Raw genomic sequence first — 21,308 nt, 5'->3', positions numbered from 1 at the left:
AGAAATGCATTTACATATGATGTAAAAATTAATATTACAGCTCACATAGGTTAGCTCACATAGATTGTATAAAAGGACTACTATTGTGACAAGTCTCTTTCTTTTTGCGATGAGCTCATTTGGTGGAGAATGACATGACTATATATTGAATGACACGACTATATATTGGATGAGAGTCTCTTTGAGCTCATGTGGTGGAGAATGACTTTCCTGAACAATGTTCTCTACTTCAGTTCCAAATTGTTGTATATTTAAAGTTGCTTGTAGTTCTACTTCTTTTTGGAACTTACTTACTTGAGAAGAGCAGTTACAATTTTAATTTCATGTGGTTTAGATTAGGAGTTCATTACTTAGTGCAACACTAGGGGATATTTATTGTACATCATGAATCAATCAATCATTACATGAGAAGAAACCACATGTTTAGACGAGAAAGAATCTCTTTTGATGGCAAGTCATTTTACAACTATGTATGGGAAAAGGGGGGTAGTTTGGGAGAAGTTCCAACCTTTTAAGTGGTATTTAAAATTTGATCATCCTTGAGAACTCTTTGAAGTAATAACCAGCCAAAAGCCGTATATGGTCCCATCTGGTTGGGGCTCACTTTAATTAGTGGCAAGAGTTGTTAAAAAAGTGCCTTATCCTTGCAGAACCAATGACTTGATGTGTATATATACATACACTTAACATCAGAGCTTAATGAAATCTATGGTACTTAACTATGACCTTAGCACGGTATGTATCATTACAGATGCAGCCTCTAAATCACGCAACCACCCAATTTGGGAAGGGTTGATGATGGATCACAGGACCTCCCTCTCTAGAACAGTTCATATAACTGAACAGCCCAAATCGCCTCTCTTATTCTCAACACTAGCTCATGCGGGTGTGCGTGTTGCGCCGTGGCACCCCGATCTCACAGGCATTCACCTTGGCTGCAAACCTTAGTGAGCATAGAGACTCACTTGCAGACTTGGCATCCGGGGATATGTTGACAAACATAAGGGTCTTTGAGTCCCCACCGAGACATGGCTGCAAAGAACCATTCAAACAACATAAGGGTCTTTGAGTCCTCACCGAGACATGGCTTCAAAGAACCATCCAAACAACAAGAACATGTGAGACCTTATGTTGAGTATCAAGTTGAGCAAACACATACTTGCAGGAGATATGTCAGCTTCGAATTGCGGTAGGGGATGTGTTGCTCCCTGTTTGCAATGGCTAAGATGACATCTCCCAAGCTTGCAAGGCTCTTATTGATGGCCTGTAAAATCAAAAGTGTAGCTTGTTAGAGATCTTGGAACCATAGCTTCACAACATGGTAGGTCGCATGATCTGGGCAGCCCCTGGAGGCTGCCCACCCTACCCCTAGGATGCATGTGCAGGCCTAGAGATGTTGCACCATTAAAATTTACATTTAGATGTTGATTGACTATAATACCTGGGTTTCTTTAAGGCGATCCCCACTCGATCCACTGCGGGCGAGCCTCTCACTTCCAGCTAAGTCAATGAGATTAAGTACCCCATGCACCTGTTGGTCTATGCTCTGCATGCATATCAAACCACACAAAGTCTTAAAGAAAGACTTATATCACACCTTAACTGACCAACAAAGGGGTTAGAAAGCACAGAACGGAAAATATAGAGCACAAGTCCATCTGATCATGTACGCCCTTCATGTAGAGCAGCATGCTCTACGTTCATACATACATACATATATTACGTACATTACATGCATTACATTCCGTACATAGTATGCATTACATAAATACATCCATACATAACATAATTGTGTGTATACATTCCTTACAAACTACATAAATGCATACTTGCATATGCATATCACGTTTGTATGTATAGAAAGTTTTAGTGATATCATTTCTAACTCTTGGGGTCTTATGCCAGGCTTACAGATCAAGAAAACAGAATTTGAATGATAGATTCCACCCACCTCATTGAAACCCGAAATACGCAGAGTGAATACACAGTGACTACGAGACGACTGCTCATTCATGGCAGTTTTGCCCACCGCCCTGCCATGGGCACAGCTCTGTTGGATCAGAGTTATGAACCCAATGAATCCATGAGAGGGAGCATTTCAAACAGGCAAGTTATGATGTTACCTGCTTTGTGCAGCTCGGTGCAGCAGAGAAGAAACCTCTTTCCATTTTGTTACTTCCACCAAAGTCAGATCAGACACACTAGTGTTCCCATTTTGGTCATGCTTCACAGCATACTGTTTGGCATGCGTATCAATCTTGCTGGTAGGAGCCAAAAGATCCCGGATGGTTTCATTGTATATCTCTAGCATGGACGCCTGCATTACTTTCATGCTGCTAATCAGTGTCTATTCATGACTGCTTGCTAGCATACAAAGACTACTGCTCTGTAGCTTGAGATACAATACCACAAACCTGCATTTGGAAGCTCCATCCTTGAGAGCCTAGTGTTTGACTGGCTTTAAAGATCTGTTCCAAGGACCTTGGAATCACCCCTTTCTGGTCTGGGTCATTGGGATTACCCAGCATAGTATGTGTTTTACCAGAACCAGTCTGTCCATATGCAAAAATGCAGACCTGAACACATATCATGCAGTTACTTACACCTTTGATCTTGTTATAGAAAGTGGTTAAATACAATTTTTCTTGACATCAAACTGCTGTACATGAGTTCTTAAACCAATTCTCTCTCTCTCTCTCTCTCTCTCTCTCTCTCTCTCGTGATGATATCATCATCACAGACCACTGCCCCTAATAGGGGAGAGGGGTCTACGAGACCATATCCGAGCTTACACATCAGAGCCCGGACATGAGTGAGTCCGTCTACAGGAGGGAGACTAGGGAACTAGGAATTGTGGCAGAGTGCAGTGGTCAAGAGGGGTTGAAGTTCTATTTCATCTCACATCTTTGCACCATCTTCACTGCAGCCAGGAGAGATTATTAAAAGACTAAGGTCATGTAAAAGGGTAGGAGAATTATGGTCCACTAGCTCACCTATTTAAAGGCAAAGCTAGAAGGCATTTTGAGTGTGCAAAGGCCAAGTTGTATGCATAAGCAACTTAATAAACAAGATTTGTTCTTGTATTTTTTGGGTCTCTCTCCTCCACTCAACTTGATCTAGCATAAGCACCACGTTTTCTTAACATGGTATCTACAGCTTGGGTAGATTAGGTCACATTTTGGTTATCCACATTTCACTGTTTGTGGAGAAGAACCCCCAACCACTAGAGGCCTTCCAGCTGCTTGTGGAGGCCATATCTTGGCTTGAGTCCAACTAAGTAGTTGTAGAAGATCCCTGGGCGTTCATCTTCGTACTGCCAATTGCTGGTTTTCTCCTCTCTCTGCCATGCCATTGCGCCCTGAGTAGGCCGGTGCACTTTTTCTGCATCGCTACTGTCGTACTGCTCATTCGCCGTGTGTAGGCGACTGTGGGCAATGTGAGCTGAGCAGGCCGGCGCACTTTTTCTGCATCGCTGCTGTCGTACAGCTCATTCGCCGTGTGTAGGCGATTGTGGGCAATGTGAGCTTGGGGCTTTTAACGCCCATGACCTATAAGGGCCTACTACCTGAAGTTTCAGTCCCAATGACTGCGTGAAACGACTGTGGGAGGCAAAAGACCAGGCGGCTACTAATTTTCTCCATGAAAGCTTGCTCAAGAGCTTGATAATAGTGTTCATAAATACTAATAGTGTTGATTAACACTAATGATGCTACTAATCTAACAAAGGGGAGCCATTTCAGAGTGTTTCTAAACACTAAGTGTGTTCTTAAACACTAATGGTGAATCTAATCACCAATACAAGTGTCATTTGATGCTAAAAATGTGCTCTTAAGCACTAATAGTGTTGCTAAACACTAATGGTGATCTTATTCACCAAAGAAAGTGTACCTTGACACTAATGAAGCTCTCTCCATCAAAATTAGTGGTTGGGCACAAACCCTAAGTGCTAAACCATAAGCTTCACCATCTTAATCTCCTTTTTTATGCAACATCCTTGGCTTGTTTAAGGATTGTTGCACTCTCATAAGCCTTTCTCTTTCTACTTAAGCCAAAACATCACAAATTTTCTGGTTTTCTTCTTCATAAAGCTTTAGTTTGATCCATTTTGGACCGGTTTTAGACTAGTTTGGCTCACTTTTTTTATTTGGTTTGAAGGAGGAGAGAGGAGAGATGAAATATCTCATTTTTTTGAATTAAAAAATATTCCCTTGATGTGATTTCTGGCACCTCCTTCATGAGCCTCCTCCCCCCTTTCTGAGGTGTCAAAATTCCATTTTTATACTAATAAATCACATTTTTTTTACTAATAAACCCCAATACTAGTCAACTCTTCATCTTATGTGAGAATTTACTCAGTTTTGGGAGATTTGGATTAATCTTATTGGCCTTTTTTGAACACTATTTGGACCTTAATCAAAATTTTTGAAATTATATACCCCTAAGCCAAGATCCAATGCATATTGGAAAACTCTTTTTAAACTTCTCTTTGAGGGAAATTCATCTTAAATATAAAGGATAACTTTATATCCAAGAAAACTCTTTTTAATATTCTATTTCAGGAGATCTCTTCCTATTGACTAGGAGAAAATTTTCTCTGCAATTGCCTGCTAAGATGGATCGTACCTTGGTATCATACCATCAAGCTGTGGACGGGTTTACAACGTTGTTTCTACACGCACATTACTCACAAAGCTCAATAGTTTGATTTTCATGTTCAAAAAGGACCCATTTCGGTGGGATTTTTTTGTTTCACCACTTTTGGGATATCATGATTCTAGGCATCATGAGGTTTCGAGAAATTGTGCCCATCCATGATTGGCGACAGGTAACCTTCACCATTGATGATGGGGCACAAATTCTCAAAACCTCTGGATGCCTAGAATCATGATATCCCAGAAGTGGTGAAACAAAAAAATCACATCCTTGATTGGTGAGAGGTAACCTTCACCATTGATGATGGTGTACGTGAGCCTGTCTCATATTTGCGGGGATAGGAGCATTCCTCGAATCCCCCTCATTTTGCATATCCAAGCCTAGTGAGCAAGCAATCAGAAAAGAAGGTGAGTGTGCATTCGTCTATGTCCTTCCAAGATATCATGTTGAGGGACGACCTCCCACCCATTCGTCTTGAGGATCATCACATTGAGTTGGTCCCCGGAATGCATATTACAGCCACCCAGTAAGTTCCCCTATCGTATGTCTAAGGCATTGCAGAGCGAGTTAGAATAGTTATCCTAGTTACTCCAGGCTAGATTTCTCCACTCATCATCCTCGTCATGTGTTGCACCCATCTTTCTTATTTGTGGAGAAGAAGACAAGATCACACGTTTATGTATAGGCATTGAATTATTGCATGCACGGAAGCCTTCTTGTACTGATCCACAGCCCTAAGCCTGATTAAGAACAAGATGCTGAATAAACATGGTTAAGATAGGAGAGAGAAGAAGAGAGAGATTGGTGTCAGGGTTTTTCCTTGTATTATATGGTCAGGCCCTTTCCCCGGAGGGTTTGACCTCTTATACTTAACTGAATGACTGAGGAATGAATGATGGAATGACTTGGGTTGCTGAATAATGAAGGATACTTAAATATATGAGAAGAATGGCTGGTCGGCCAGCTTAACTGTTCAGCCAGGCTTGGACATGGCATATATCTTACTTATTTATGGCATTTAAATGTTGCGCTTCATATTCAGTGTTGCCGCCCCTACTGTCCACTACTTAAGACTCAGTCGCCTACTGCCTAGGTCGCCTATGGGCTGCCGACTGCAAGGCCCAGGCTAAGGACCCCTGATGGACAGGATCCCTAAACCCTCCATGCTGTTGTTGATGATGGTGATGTTGTTGATGCTAAGGATGATGTTGATGTTGATAGTTCTAATGATGATGATGATGCTACTGATGGTAATGAAGATGATGCTACTTATGCTAAATACTGACTTAATCAAGGATTAATGCTGTCACAAGCGTTCACGTGACATCCCCTCCTGCTAAACTTGATGACGGGATGGACATTCTGTCATCCTTTCCCTTGGACTTTTAAGTGACTTTAACTTTGACTTTGACCTGCTATTCTAAGTGACTTTGATTTCGACTTTGACTTTGACTGATATTATTGTCTGAATACCTTCCACTCCTGATCTGCACTTCCAAGTCTTGCTGAAGAATTGAGCAATTGTTCCATGCTTGCTTTTTCCCTTACCTCTTAACACAGTGGTGGGTCACCTGCCCCAGAATTGATCATGCCTATTGCTAGGCATGATCATGCCTATTGCTAGGCCTTTGGAACTGATGTAAGAACTTAATAATTTACTGATTATGCGTACATACCGTCAAGGAATGCTTCCTCTAGCTTTGCCTGTTGCATACCACTCCATCTGCTACCCTCTTGCATTCTTTTGCTGGAACTGTGCACCTTTCTTGGTACTTTGCTAGTGGAAGCCTTGCTATGATACCAATGTTGCATGCATGGAAGCCTTGCTATATTGATCCACAGTCCTAAGCCTGATTAAGAACAAGATGCTGAATAAAAAAGAGGAGAGAGATTGGTGTCAGGGTTTTTCTTTGTATTATATGATACAAAAAGGTTGCTTAGTTAGCCCTGCTGACCTCAACATATGCTTAATTGAATGACTTCAATGACATGGGTTGCTGAACAATGAAGGATGCTTATATATATGTGAAGAGGGGTTGGTCAGCTAGCTTAACTGCAGTCGGTCAGGTTTGGACATGGCATATATCTTATTCATGGCATTTAAATGTTGCGCTTCATATTGAGTGCTGCCACCCCTATACTGTCCACTGCCACCCCTACACTGTCCACTGCTTAAGACTCAGCTGCCTGCTGCCTAGGTCGCCTATGGGCTACTATGGGCTACCGACTGCAGACTGAGGGGCCCCTTGATGACTGCCAACAGGATCCCTAGACCCTCCATGTTGCTATTGACGATGTTGATGCTAAGGATGATGCAGATGCTGATGGTTCTACTGATGATGATGATGATGGTAATGAAGATAATGCTACTAATGCTAAATGTTGACTTAATCAAGGATTAATGTTGTTCATGCTGAGGATTAGCAATGGCACAGGCATGCGCATGACATGAATAAGGTGGGCATTGAATAAGCTCACCATCAAGAATAAGTTCCCAATGCCCAGGATTGAGTATATTGTGGAGCATCTCAATGGTGCTAAGTTCAAATCTTTGAGGCCAACACGGCACGACTTTTTAGACCAAGCGTGGTCATTATGAGTTCATGGTGATGCCATGCATGCCATTCGAACTCACTAATGCACCAGCCACATTCAATAAGATGATGTCTCAGGTGTTCATGGAGCTCATTGCAAAGTGTGTATTCATCTTTTTGGATGAAATGTTATCGTTTTTTCCAGTGCAGAGCACCATGAGCAAAATGTGGAGAAACTTTTGCAACTTTTGCAGAACAAAATAAGCTCTACATCAATGAGAAGAAGAGCGCATTTGGCCAATTAAGATACATTATAATTTATCAGTGCTTCTAGCTAACTTGACTGGGATATTCCATGGAGCTCATTGGAAAGTGTCTATTCATCTTTTTGGATGAAATATTATCATTTTTTCCACTACAGAGCACCATGAGTGAAATGTGGAGAAGGTCTTGCAGTTTTTGCGGAACAAAATGAGCTCTACATCAATGAGAAGAAGAGCGCATTTGGCCTATTAGGATACATTATCACTGCTTCTGGCTTACTGGACTGGGATACTCCTAAGACTACTCAAGAGATCGGAAAACTTTGCCAGGCCTAGAGTACCCATATGGCATATGGACAAGTTTTCGGACCTTGCAACACCACATAGATTTTCTCTAGAGAGTGAACACATGTCGCCAAAAAGTGTCCATTATTATGGACAAGGCTCTTGAGGCATTCCATGCATTGACGAAAGTGGCCTCAAAATCACCAATTCTTTAGCTGCATCATGGGATGACCCATTTGAGGTTATTACTAACACTAGCAATCTTGCCATTGGCGATGATTACAGCAAGATGGCAAACCAGCGACTTATTACAGCCACAGGAGGAATACCCAGTTATGACCATTGTTGATTGGTTTCGTAAATTTTTCATGCTCATTCCTTGCAAGAAGACGGCCATAGTAGAAGATGTTGCTCACATAGTCAGCTGGCCTTTGATCTTCTCAAATCTTATTGCCATTACAAGCACTTGAAATGCGAACAGTATCTTCCTTAGGTGCAGGCTATCGTGAATGACACTCGTTCATCCAAGACTCTAAATGAGGCAGCAGTCCGTTTCTCGCCTCTTCTTAGGAGAGTGGTGTCGCTAACATGGAGGCCAATAAATAAAATTACAAAAACATTTTAAGAGATTATTGAATCCGTGAAGGCTCCAGTGCCTAGCCAAAAGCACAAGAGCCACCAGGCAAGTCAACAAGTCTAGATGAAACGTTAACTACAAGAAGGGACAGATTGGGTATTTCTCCACATCATGAAGCAACAGTTAAAGCAAGTGAGCAAGCTGTCCTAAGCTCTCTTTTCGAAGCTCATTCATCCATTATTTGCAGGACTCCAAATGATGAGACAACATTTGGCCGTTCTTTCTCGTCTCTTCTTACAAGGATGGTGTCATTGTCATTGGAAGCCAATGGAGCGCCTAGCCAAAGCACAGGAAGCCTACACCAGGTAAGTCGACGAAACATCAACTTCAAGAAAGGAGATTAGGTATTTCTCCACATCATGAACCAATGGTTAAAGCAAGTAGGCAAGCGTTGTCCCAAGCTCTCTTTCCAAAGCTTTGGCCCATTCCCCATTGTGAAGAAGCTCAATGATGTGTCCATGAAGGTGTCACCAGAAAGTTGGACTATGCATGACATCTTCCACGTGTCATGGTTGAAGGCTTCTATTGGACCATCTTTGCAAGAGGTTCCGGATGAGGAACAGCCCGAAGTGGTTGACAAAGCAGAGGAGGTTATTGAGCTTGAGCAAATTCTCCTCCACAAGTGGAAGCATGGTTCCGATCGAAGATTCAAACAGTTCTACACCAAGTTCCAAGACCGAGGCACTCATGAAGCTTTTTCGATTGACGACGAGTTCTTTCAAGTGTCCACAAATATCAACGGACTACTTGGAGGCTGTGCAACTACCGCCAAGCTAAGCAAGAGAGAATGTCATATGCAGCATGGTTTTGGTCGAAGACTCAGATAGAAGCAAGAGGGAATGTCATATGCAGCATGGTTTTGGTCGAAGACTCAGACAGTTCTACAACTGAAACCGGCCTTCATAAATTTGACGGGCGGTGAAACAAACACTTGCACACAAAACACTTCAAAACCCATGGGGACCTAGAAAAGGAAAATAAACAGGGGGAGCTAGAGTGCTCCTACAAATAGTACACGGATGCTCTATACAAAAGCTTCTTACAAATGATGAGAAGAAGGGGTGCCAATTGCTATTCTAGAGAGATGTCTATCCCCACCTAGCAGCCAAGATATCTGATCGGAGTGCCCATGGAGATCACATGGCCGGCAAGGGAGAGGCGGGAGGTGCTCTATACAAAAGCTTCTTACAAATGATGAGAAGAAGGGGTGCCAATTGCTATTCTAGAGAGACCTCTATCCCCACCTAGCAGCCAAGATATCTGATCGGAGTGCCCATGGAGATCCAGTGAAAAGACTCAACTAGCCTCCAAGCCAAGGTGGGGAAGGATCCAACCCAAAAACCGCACAGCTTGTGCCAATTGATTTGAGCTTTAGAAGCTAAGAAAAGACCGCACAACTTGGGGAAGGATCCCCTCCTCTCATGAGAGGTAGACGTATGTATCATCAATAAACTCTGAACCTAGTAACTCCTCTTGAGATCTAATGGGCAGGCAACGCCACTGAAATCCAGTCTCTTGAGTGGTAAGGAAGCTGCTCATAGCGGAAGGGGGCAAGAGGACATCCCAATCTGACAAATCTAGAACTCGGGAATGTGTCCCCTCTCGCCCCCTACATGAGGACTTGACTGTGGGCTTGACTGTGGGCAACAGGCTCAGTGACAAAGAGTAAAGGGCCCAGAGTCCTTTGATGAAGGCTACCAGAAACCAATCTGAAGCAATCCACTTGGAGTTAGAGAGCTGTATGATAGGTAACTATCTCGTACATTTCGGGGAGGAATCGGCGTACTCCGATTAAGAAGCTTTAGGCACAGAGTAAAGGGCTAAGATTCCTCTGACCGAGGCCACTGAAGTAAAATGTCCTCCAAGAAAGTCCAATCCACTTTTATCATAGGCTTTCTCGAAGTCTAGGAAAAGAACCGCTAAGGCAAGCCGTGGTTGCGATGTCGCCCATCCTAAATGCTACTATCCTGGATCAAGCCGGTTTGGTTGATGGAGATCAGGCAAGACGACGACTGATGGTTTTCTGCTAGCTGCTCATGTTTTTGCCCATTGGTCAAGTATTTGATCAATCCACATCTTGTGCAATTGACATGCCACCACCATGAATGGCGTACTCTAGAGTGCCGACCTTTTCCTTTGATCCCGACTCCTGGATTCTAGAAAAGTCCCTTTTGTAAGAAAAATAATCATCTCATCATCCCAATCTAGAGATTCTCTTCGAGTTACTTCCAAGGAGGGTGATGAGCTGCCATTGTCGAACCTCCAAACAATCACCACTGTCCTCAGGAATCAACAAACCCCTCCGAGAGCCACTCTAGCATGAATCACCATTGCCAATCATCTCAATCTAGAGATTTTATAGGCGCTTCCAAGGAGGGTGATGAGCCGCCATTGCCGAACCACTCTCCTTTGGGAGCCAACAAACCCCTCCAAGAGCCGCTCTAGCATGAGTTGCCATTGCCAATCATCCCAATCTAGAGATTATATAGGTGCTTCCAAGGAGGGTGATGAGCCGCCATTGCCAAACCTCCAAACAGTGACCACTCTCCTTGTGAATCAACAAACCCCCCTCCAAGAGCTGGCCATGATCTCATTGATGAAAGCGAGCTAGAAGTCGCTCTTTCCATAAGCTCCCATTGATGCAGGAAGAGGGAAACCATCGAAACCATCGAGGGAGAATGGAGAGCTCAAGAATACACAGAGGGCTATGGAGACCACCTCCCATGTGTGTTGCCAAACTCTCTCCCTCGCACCGCTATTTGGGGGGATAATGGGATCTATTGAATAAACATCTCTGAGGAAGCGGCGGGTGGCCATGGCTCACACCTATGAGGACCCCCTCCCGTGTTGCTGCCAGAGTATCTCCCTCATCACCAGGGGTTATGGGACCTCCTAAAAGAAGATCTCTAGAGAAGTTGGTGGCTATGGCTTGCACTTGCGGGCCGTCTCATCTCCTCCACCTCCTTACCCCATCTTTGCAAACGGTGTTGGCCAGCCATCTCATGACACCCTCCTCTCCTCAATCGAGAAAATCCAAGTGTGAGCAGCCTCCATCTGTGAACCACACCCATGGACTGTATAGGGGCTATACCAGACACGGAGAGGAGGCTCATGCTCTCGAAACGAAATGAGTCTATTCTGCGCAGAGCTCTAAAGAAAAGAGTTGATCTCTTGGAGATCCGATTCTAGATCCACTCCCATAGAATTCTATGGGATCTCGGGTCCACAATCAAGCTCCATGGGTCCTCCAAAGGAGTATAACTGATAGCATGGTGGTAGCTAAAATACCAATCATCATACCCTACCCCAACTAAAATACCAATCATCATACCCTAGTGTGATGCCAAACTCCGGCTGATGCTAAGGATCATGACCCCTTCATGGAAATAACTAACTCCCTGGTGGCCATGGCTCAAACCTATGGGGACCACCTCCCGTGTTGCTGCCAGAGTCTCTCTCTCGTTCGTCGGGGGTTTATGGGACCTTCTGAGAGAAGATCTCTCGCACTTGCGGGCCATTCCGGGCATGATAACGAAACTCCACCCTCCTCTCCTCAATCGAGCAGATCCAAGTGCGGGCAGCCTCACGACCTCACATCTGCGACCTCTTGGGTGGCCATGGCTCTTACCTATGGGGACCACCTACCTGTTACTGCGAGAGTCTCTCCCTCATCGCCAGGGAGTTATGGGACCTCCTAAAAGAAGATATCTAGCGAAGTTGGTGGCTATTGCTCGCACCTGCAGGTCATCTCAACCCTCCACCTCCTTACCTTGTCTTTGCAACTGGTGGTGCGGACAGACTCCGACTGATGCCAAGGATCCTAACCACTCATGAAAATAAGTAACTCCTCCCAGGCCTAGTACTTTGCTCCGAAAATGGTGTTCATTCCACCTCCATGCCATGCCTATCTCGATCACCAAAAGTCTGCCCAGGAAGTGCTTGTTTCGCCTGCATCGACTAGAACTCCGTTCGCCCCACCATCCGAATGGGAGCATAGATGTTGAGGAGGTCAACATGGTCCTCGCTCCCCTATCCTAATATCCATTGCACCCTTCATTGCACTATGGTGCCAAAAAGACGAAAGTAGTTGCTCGCTCATTGATATGCATACGCCTCTCTGGCTCCCCTCTAGACCAAAGTGCTCGTCTCGCCTGCGTCGACTAGAACTCCGTCCGCCCCACCATCTGATTGGGAGCATAGATGTTGAGGAGGTCAACATGGTCCTCCCCTATCCTAATATCCATTGCTCCCTTCATTGCACTATGGTGCCAAAAAGACGAAAGTAGTTGCTCGCTCACTTGTATGCATACGCCTCTCTGGCTCCCCTCTAGACCAAAGGCTGACAACCAAAAAGTGTGGCTTGGTAGTGTGGCTTGTTTGGTCCTAGCAAGATCTTCCCGCATCTCCGGGTGCGTCTTGCCAAGAGGTGATATTCATGTAGAAACAAAATATATATTGAACCTTTGACGCTTACTCGTTGTAGCTCTTGGAGAAGAACCCCCCTCCAATCTGTCTATGGCTTGATGCGAGCTAGGTGAGCCCTAATCTTGCCATCCATGAATTCCCACTCTGCTCTACCTCTCCTGTAAGCATAGTCGCTATTCCATCCCTCACAATGAAGGTATCAGAGGGATAATAACTGCCACATGAAGGAAGACAAACGATACCACCTCTAGGCTCTGGGAGTCGATGGATCTATGCCTCATGTGTGGCAAGGGCTGAAAATGAGTGGCGATGTCAATGAGCCACCACTCTCCATCTCCCATATGGTGAGAGAGGGTGACTGGAGGCTGACTCCCAGTCTCAGAATCCCTCCTTCTCCCTCTAGGCTCTGGGAGTCGATGGATCTATGCCTCATGTGTGGCAAGGGCTGAAAATGAGTGGCGATGTCAATAAGCCACCACTCTCCATCTCCCATATGGTGAGAGAGGGTGACTGGAGGCTGACTCCCAATCTCAGAATCCCTCCTCAGAATCCCTCCTTCTCCTTCAAGGCTTTGTCTTTGGTTTGCAAGATCGTACTCCCTATCCTCCGAAAGGAGTATCCCTCCTTCTCCTTCAAGGCTTTGTCTTTGGTTTGCAAGATCCAGGATTTTCTCCACGCAACTCTCATTGGTGATCCCGACAAAATCACCGACATTCACGGTGGAGTTTAGTATCCCTCCTCCTCCCTCAAGGCTTCGTCTTTGGTTTTCAAGATCGATCGTACTTGCACACACACAGATCCAGGATTTGCTCCACGCAGCTCTCATTGGTGATCCTGACAAAATCACCGACATTCCTGGTGGAGTTTGACTCATCTGCAGTGGAAAGATAGGCCGTGGAGGACTCAACTTTGGAGACAATTGTTGCTGGTATAGAGCGGATATTTCCTAACGCCCTGACTTTGTTTTCTAGAGAGAAAAGGTCTTAGGAGGGGAAGTGGAACCTTAGATTCAGGATTTGCTATAGGCAACTCTCATCCGTAGAATCACCGACATTCACTCTCTAGGGCCTGGCTACTCTTAGGTGGATTTTGCCATAGCGACAAATCGAGTGATGCATGCAGCAGAGTCCCATGGCGATACGCAGCGCTCATGCGTTCTTTGCTACATGGCACGATGGCTTTAACCCCGTATCCGATCCCTGCGTAGGTGTTTCTAGCTTCCCAGTTCGATGGTCAAAGGAGTATCCCTCCTTCTGCCTCAAGGCCTCATGTTTGATTTGCAGATGTCTGTCACTATATGTAGTGCTCAGACATTCTTTGCTAAATGGCACCATGACTTTGACACTGCGTTCGACCCTCTCCTAGGTGTTTCTGGCTGCCTAGTGACAGTATTCTCCAGAAGTGAGTATCACCCCCTTCTTCCATCGATCGGTTGGACTACTCCCTAACCCTCTGTGGAGATCCTATGTCTTCCCACATTCTTTTCCTCCCCACCCCTACTCCCCTTCTGAGCCTCCCTCTTTGCCCCCCCTCCCCTTTGCCCCTCTCTTCCCCTCCCGTCCACTCCCTGCCTCCCCTATCCATTTTCCTCACCCTCCCGTCAGCAGCATGGGTTAGCCCACCGATTGAGTCACTAATTTTCTGATCTAGTGGAGATGACGATCGATTCCGCTCAGGAGTTCTTTGCTAGATCATCGCACATGACTTTGACCCTGCATTCAACCCCCTCGTAAGTGTTTCTGGCAGTGTCACATGGGGACGGGGACGGGGACGGGGAAGTGCCGTCCCGGGGACGGGGTCGAGAACGGCAAAAAAAAAACCTCTTTTTTAAAAGCAATTTAGGAGTTGTATGCATGACATACATATAGAGACACACTTTGAACAAAATTTTACACCGAATAGACAAAAAAACAAGTCATTTTGAGCAAAATGCGCTAATAAAACATCGATGGCACACTGATTATGTGATTGATAGTCTGATAGATACACTCATGGGCAGTGAGGGTTACAAGAAAGAGTGGGTACAAAATAGAGATACTAGATCACAATAGATCATGGCCATTGGCAGTGGGCACAAAAAAGGTGAGATGGCTCAAGGCTCAAGAGTCAAGCCTCAAGCTCCTGAAGTGCTAGCCTCGCGGGAGGCTTGGAAGTCGAAGTCGTCGATGCCATTTGAAGCCTCCTCCTCCCCCTCAGGCTGTAGCTCCTCCTCTACCTCCTCAAGATGCTCCTGAGCTGCAGGATCCTGCTATGCCATCTCCCATTCGGTGAAGGGATCTGCCTTCCCTGTTGTTGCTGTCGCACACAGCATGCGCAAGTTAGCGCTCACAAAAACCAAATCACTTGCCCTTTGCACTTCAAGGCGGTTCCTCTTCTTAGAGGCAATGTGACTGTAAACGCTCCAAAGTTGCTCCAAGCAACTAGAGCTCACAGCCTGGATAAGGATGCGAATAGCCAAGCGCTGCAACTCCGGCTCATCTGATCCGTAATCCTCCCACCAAAGAGGAGACCCAATCTTGAGGCGGTCAAGCTATGCATCTAAACATCCAAAAGATCCCTGCCGCATCCTGTACTGAGATAGCTGGTCTCTGATCTTCCGCCCGATGGTAGGGTCGGGCTCTAAGCGCTCCAAAATGATCCGCCATCCCTTGCTTACTTCCTTGTCGGCCTGGCCTCTTGCTTTCTGCCCTGGAACTCTGGATCAACCACAAAGGCAGCCGCATGAAGAGGGGAGTAGTAGGAGTTCCACCTGGACTCACATAATGAGTGGATCTCCTCAAACTCGGCCCTGTCTGGCACAAGCTGCTCGAGTGACTCGATCATGCGATCCATGGCCTCATAGACCTTGCCGATACATGGTTCACGGCCGTCAATGACTCGTAGAAGGTGAACAATAGGCTTGACCAAGGCGTTGAGTGTCTTCACCTTCTCCCACCAAGTGGCATCGTCGGCACGATCTCGGCACGTTCTCCCTGTTGCCGATTTTGACTGCGGCATGGCAGAAAATTCATCACTAAGGAAAAGCCCTCTTGGGGCTCCGCCACATGTAGACAAGCGGCCTAGCATGAGGAAGTTGTATGCAAACCTTGTCTCAGAATACTTGAGGAGGGAAAGAGTGCTCCTTTTAGAGAACTCATGTCGCAGCCTTTGGTGGTTGAGGACAAAGGATACAAGCTGGTTAGCCTCCTCAATGGTGGGTGCAATCCATGGCAAGGCACCTATGTCTTTGAGGAGGTTGTTGAGACAATGGGCCATGCAAAAAGAAACTGTGATGGATGGATACATTGACTCAATAATGGTCCCGGCTACCCTGCCAACTTCTCCCTATCAAGCAAAGTGGTGCGAATCTTTTCCGATGAAGGTGGCACATAAGAGGGGCCATATTCCCCGATCTTTGTGGCCACCTCACGGAAGTAAGGAGACCTGTTTCAAGTAAGGAAAACCATGTAGCATGTTAGCTTTTTTTGGCAATATGACAAATGCTTTGAAGCATGAGACATTAAAAAAAAAAAAAGAGTGAAGAGAATTGAGTCTCGACTCTCACCGTGCCGCTTGAAACGCAATGTGGTCATGGTAGAAGAACCTAGCCACCGACCTATCCACCTCATCCTTTAATTTTGGGTTCCAATTCTCGTTAAGAGTGGATTGACGGCGGATGGGAATGGAGGCACCCGATGTGGATGGAGTGGACTTGAATGGTTGAGAGCTTGAAGCAAGATTTGGGTTCCTCTCCACCTCCATTCGCGTTGCTCTCGTGCTCTCACCACATCATGAGGATCAACGGCAACATGTCGCCCTCTCTTTGCCGCCTCGGCCGCCTCATAAACCTTGAGCTTCTCAAGAAGCTCCGCTCGCTTCTCAGGAGTAATGCGTGCGCAAAATTGCACTTGATGACCGGCCTCGTGCAAAAAGTGAGCTCGCACTTTGTTGGCGCCGCCACTTCTCTTGTAGGAACAAAGCTTGCAATTCCATGCCCTTGAACCACCGCCCACTCCACGACTAGTGTAGTGGACCTCATCCCACCATGACCATGTGTGCACCGCCGGCCTCCTTCGTGAAGAGCCCGCAACGGAAGATGTGGCAGCGGCGCCTTCACCTGAGATGCCATGAATGATGATAGTGCGAGAGAGAGGGAAGAAGGGTGCAATAGAGAGTTGCAAGCTGCCGCTTGACTCTTGAGGCTTGCAAGTCTCAAGAGGGATGGATCATGGAACGAGAGAGAGAGAGAGAGAGAGAGAGAGATGGCTTGGAAGTTGGCACAATATAGATAGTATAGACTCTAGAGAGAGAGAGAGGGCTAACTTGCCACTTGGGCCTTGAGGCTTGGACAATGGAACTTGGAACTTTGGAGCTTGAGGCTTGAGCAATGAGGCTTGAAGCTTCAAACTTGAGTGTGGAGAAAAGTCCTAAAGTGTGCCTTCTTTTATAGCTGGAAATTTGCCTGTTTCTGCCCGTTTCAGGCCGTTTTCTGGCCGTTGGAGGCGTCCCCTCACCGCGTCCCCTGCCCGTCCCGCGTTTCGGGAACGCGTCCCCGGGACGACTTCCTGCGTCCCCAGTCTGCACCACGTCCCCTGCGCGTCCCCCGCGTCCCCGGCCGTCCCCGGCCCCGCGTCCCCGCGTCCCGTGTCCCTAAGGGCCATCCCCGCGTCCCCGTGTGACTCTGGTGGCAAGAAGTCTCCTTGAGGGGAATTTATAGGCTTCCCCTCAATATATATATATATATATATATATATACACACACACACACACACACACACATATATATATATTCTTTAAAAAAAACACCTATTAAGCAAGGCTTGGGTTTTTAAAACCCTTTTGCTAAGGTTCAGAAAAGAAAACGAAAGCAAGGCCTGCGACAATCATACTTGCCCGCCTGTCTTCTTTGCTCAAAAAGGCTGCGCAACCCCTCAGGCGTCACACAGCTCGAAACCTGCAAAACAAACCAAGCAACGTGAAGGGGGTGCAGGCTAACTCACCTCCCAACCTTGACAGCCGTGGGCAAGCCCACAAGTCTTGGCTGTCCCCACCAAGCCACGAGCTGATCTAACTAGTTGGACGTGCTGACCAATCCCTACCTCGTGACGTCCCATACCGCCACGAAGCTACCCTTGCAGGCCTCGAGACTGCTGCCGGCCTTGGCAGGATAAAGCAGGTGCACGTATGCACTAGATCCAGGCTCTTGACCATAGAGCTCTCACAAAGACATGCGAGACTCTATGAACTATTGACTAACCTTGGCCCCTTTTATAGGCTCTTGGACGGTCACCGAGCGTCCACACTTGGGCACCCGCCCGTCCATACTTGGGTGCCCGCCTGTTAGTCTATTCCTAGCCCAGCTCGCCAATCAGCCTGCCTAACTCCAAGCTTCCCGAAGCCTCGAAGCTAGTCTTGTGCGTGTAGTGTAGCACACGGTAGATACACCCGTCCATACTTGGGTGCCCGCCTGTTAGTCTATTCCTAGCCCAGCTCGCCAATCAGCCTGCCTAACTCCAAGCTTCCCGAAGCCTCGAAGCTAGTCTTGTGCGTGTAGTGTAGCACACGGTAGATACACACTGTGCACATGACAGTCTTCCTTCCTCGAGGCTTTATCTTTGGCTTCAACACTTTCCTCCCTCAAAGATGGTTTGGAAGATCGTACGGAGCCACCCTTTCCTCCCTCAAAGATGGTTTGGAAGATCGTACGGAGCACACAGATAGATTTAGGAGGCAACTCTCATCCATAGAATCATCGACATTCACTCTCTAGGAGTTTGCCATAGCGGTAGATCGAGTGATGCAGTAGAGTCCCGTAGAGATACTCAGCGCTCAGGTGTTCTTTGCTAGATCGAGTGATGCAGCAGAGTCCCGTGGAGATGACAGTCTTCCTTCCTCGAGGCCTTATCTTTGGCTTCAACACTTTCCTCCCTCTAAGATGGTTTGGAAGATCGTACGAAGCCACCCTGCACACAGATAGATTTAGGATTTGCTACTATAGGCAACTCTCATCCATAGAATCATCGACATTCACTCTAGGAGTTTGCCATAGCGGTAGATCGAGTGATGCAGCAGAGTCCCGTGGAGATACTTAGCGCTCAGGTGTTCTTTGCTAGATGGCACGATGGCTTCAACCTCGTATCCGATCCCTGCGTGGGTGTTTCTAGCTTCCCAGTGAGATGGTCTACCTTCCTATCCTCCGAAAGGAGTATCCCTCCTGGATCTTTGGTTTGCAAGATTGTACTTGCACACGGACAGATCCAGGATTTGCTCCAAGCAACTCTCGTTGGTGATCCCGACAAAATCACCGACATTCACTGTGGAGTTTGACTCATCTGCAGTGCAAATCGAGTGATGTAGCAGATGTCTGTCACTGTATGTAGTGCTTAGGCGTTCTTTGCTAGATGGCACCATGACTTTGACCCCGTGTTCGACCCCCTCCCTAGGTGTTTGTGGCATCCTAGTGGTGTTATTCTCCAGAAGTGAGTATCACCCTCTTCTTCGATCGATCGATTGGACTGCTCCCTAACGCTTTGTGGAGATCTTGTGCCTTCCCACCTTCTTTTCCTCCCCACCCCTACTGTCAGGTGATCTGAGTATCTGGTCGGCGACCAGGTGCCAGATATCTGGGTAGGCATGTAGATTTGCATGTAGAAAGGTGGTGCCCATAGGGGCTACCCCAGATCAGAGCCTAAAGCTCTTGCAGTGGGCATGGGGGAGGTTTAGAACCACCCCAAGGGGCCAGGAGGGCCCCATGCTGAGCCCACCAGCCCTAGTGTGGGCTGGGCAGGCTGTCGGCCAGCCCTAGGGGCTCTGGCCAGGCAGCCGACAGGGTCTGCCAGCCGGTTGTGTGTGGGGAAACCCCACCCTAGTTGCATTTGGCTGCCCAGCAGCCTGGACACCCAGCCAGCCAGGGCATAAGCGCAGGAGGCTGGACAGCATTGTAGGTGTGAAACGATGGGCAAAATAAGCATTTGATGCTTATTAAAATAGGTCGTGGGTCTTTTTCAGCAAACCGACCCCTGATAAACCAGCCGACCCGACCAACATCATGAAGGGGTATAAATACCCAAGCCATAAATTCAGTTCATTTATCTCATAATTCAAAAGCTGCTGAAGCTAACTCAAGGGCCAAGATAGCCAAGGGAGGAGCTAATGCAAGGGTGAAGGATCGAAAGTGGTATTTTATTTCAGATTTTGCATCATTCTAATAAAAGCAAATACACCATTCGTGGTGGGGGCCCTATAGAGGGTATTCGGGACCCAATACTGTGTCCTCTTCTCCCTCTCTCTCTCTCTCTCTCTCTCTCTCTATTTTCTGCACATCTATTTTCAGTTTTGTGTGTTATTCTCGTCGTGAAACGTGTGCTGATTTCTGAGCATTGAAGTTACCGATCTCCCCCGAAGCTTCCGCATGTTACACCTACTCCCCTTCTGAGCCTCCCTCTTTGCCCCACCTCCCCCTTTGCCCCTCTCTTCTCCTCTCTTCCCCTCCCCCCCCCCTCTTCTGAGCCTCCCTCTTTGCCCTCCCTAAGACCGCAACACGGCTCAGCCCGCCAATTGAGTCACTAATTTTCTGATCCAGTAAAGATGACGATTGATTGCGCTCACGCGTTCTTTGCTAGAAGGAACATGACTTCAACCCCGTATCCGATCCCTGCGTAGGTGTTTCTAGCTTCCCAACAAGATGGATACTCCCTATCCTCCGAAAGGAGTATCCCTCCTTCTCCTTCAAGGCTTTGTCTTTGGTTTGCAAGATCGTACTTGTATCCCTCCTTCCTTCTCCTTCAAGGCTTTGTCTTTGGTTTGCACATGCACAGATCCAGGATTTTCTCCACGCAACTCTCATTGGTGATCCCGACAAAATCACCGACATTCACGGTGGAGTTTAGTATCCCTCCTCCTCCTTCAAGGCTTCATCTTTGGTTTGCAAGATCGATCGTACTTGCACACGCACAGATCCAGGATTTGCTCCACGCAACTCTCATTGGTGAACTGGAGGGGAGCCATGGTCCCTGAGAACTCATTGGCCTCTACCAATAGGAGCATGTAAAGAAATCGTAATCCAGTGGCATCTCCATGAGGGGGGGGGAGGGGGGGAAACGCAACACTTGTGAGTCAATAGGTGGGATTTGCACTGGATGGAGGACGAGGAAAATGGGGGGGGAGAAGGTGGGAAGGCACAAGATCTCCACAAAGGGTTAGGGAGCTGTCCAATCATTCAAACTTCAAACGATCAATCAAAGAAGGGGGTGATACTCCTTCTGGAGGCTGGGAAGTATACCATCACTAGGATGGCCAGAAACCAGAGTCACACAGGCACGCGGGGACGGCCCTTAGGGACGTGGGGACGGGGATGGCCGGGGACGGGGGGAACGTGCAGGGGACGCGATGCAGACTGGGGACGCAGGAAGTCGTCCCGGGGACGCGTTCCCGAAACGCGGGACGGGCAGGGGACGCGGTGAGGGGACGCCTCCAACGGTCAGAAACGGGCAGAAAACGGCCAGAAACGGGCAAATTTCCAGCTATAAAAGA

At 47.0% G+C, this 21,308-nt stretch overlaps 1 protein-coding gene across 2 annotated transcripts in view; it reads right to left on the bottom strand.

Moving 5' to 3' along the window:
• Positions 1 to 422: 422 nt before the first annotated feature.
• LOC147615503 (kinesin-like protein KIN-14N) overlaps positions 423 to 21,308 on the bottom strand; it is a 36,179-nt gene continuing 15,293 nt past the window's right edge. For both annotated transcript variants that reach the window (XM_086779603.1, XM_086779604.1), the window contains exons 13-18: positions 2,415 to 2,576; positions 2,124 to 2,317; positions 1,952 to 2,033; positions 1,442 to 1,546; positions 1,160 to 1,264; positions 423 to 1,032 (exon numbers count right to left, since the gene is read on the bottom strand). In XM_086779603.1, coding sequence (XP_086635729.1) covers positions 874 to 1,032; positions 1,160 to 1,264; positions 1,442 to 1,546; positions 1,952 to 2,033; positions 2,124 to 2,317; positions 2,415 to 2,576 — 807 coding nt within the window. In that variant the 3' untranslated portion in view covers positions 423 to 873. The remainder of the gene's footprint in view (positions 1,033 to 1,159; positions 1,265 to 1,441; positions 1,547 to 1,951; positions 2,034 to 2,123; positions 2,318 to 2,414; positions 2,577 to 21,308) is intronic.

The sequence above is a fragment of the Cibotium barometz genome, chromosome 40 (genome assembly GCF_041138505.1).
Source record: "Cibotium barometz isolate CiBa-2024 chromosome 40, ASM4113850v1, whole genome shotgun sequence".
NCBI classification, from domain to species: domain Eukaryota; kingdom Viridiplantae; phylum Streptophyta; class Polypodiopsida; order Cyatheales; family Cibotiaceae; genus Cibotium; species Cibotium barometz.
This window is presented reverse-complemented; position numbering and strand designations above follow the sequence as displayed.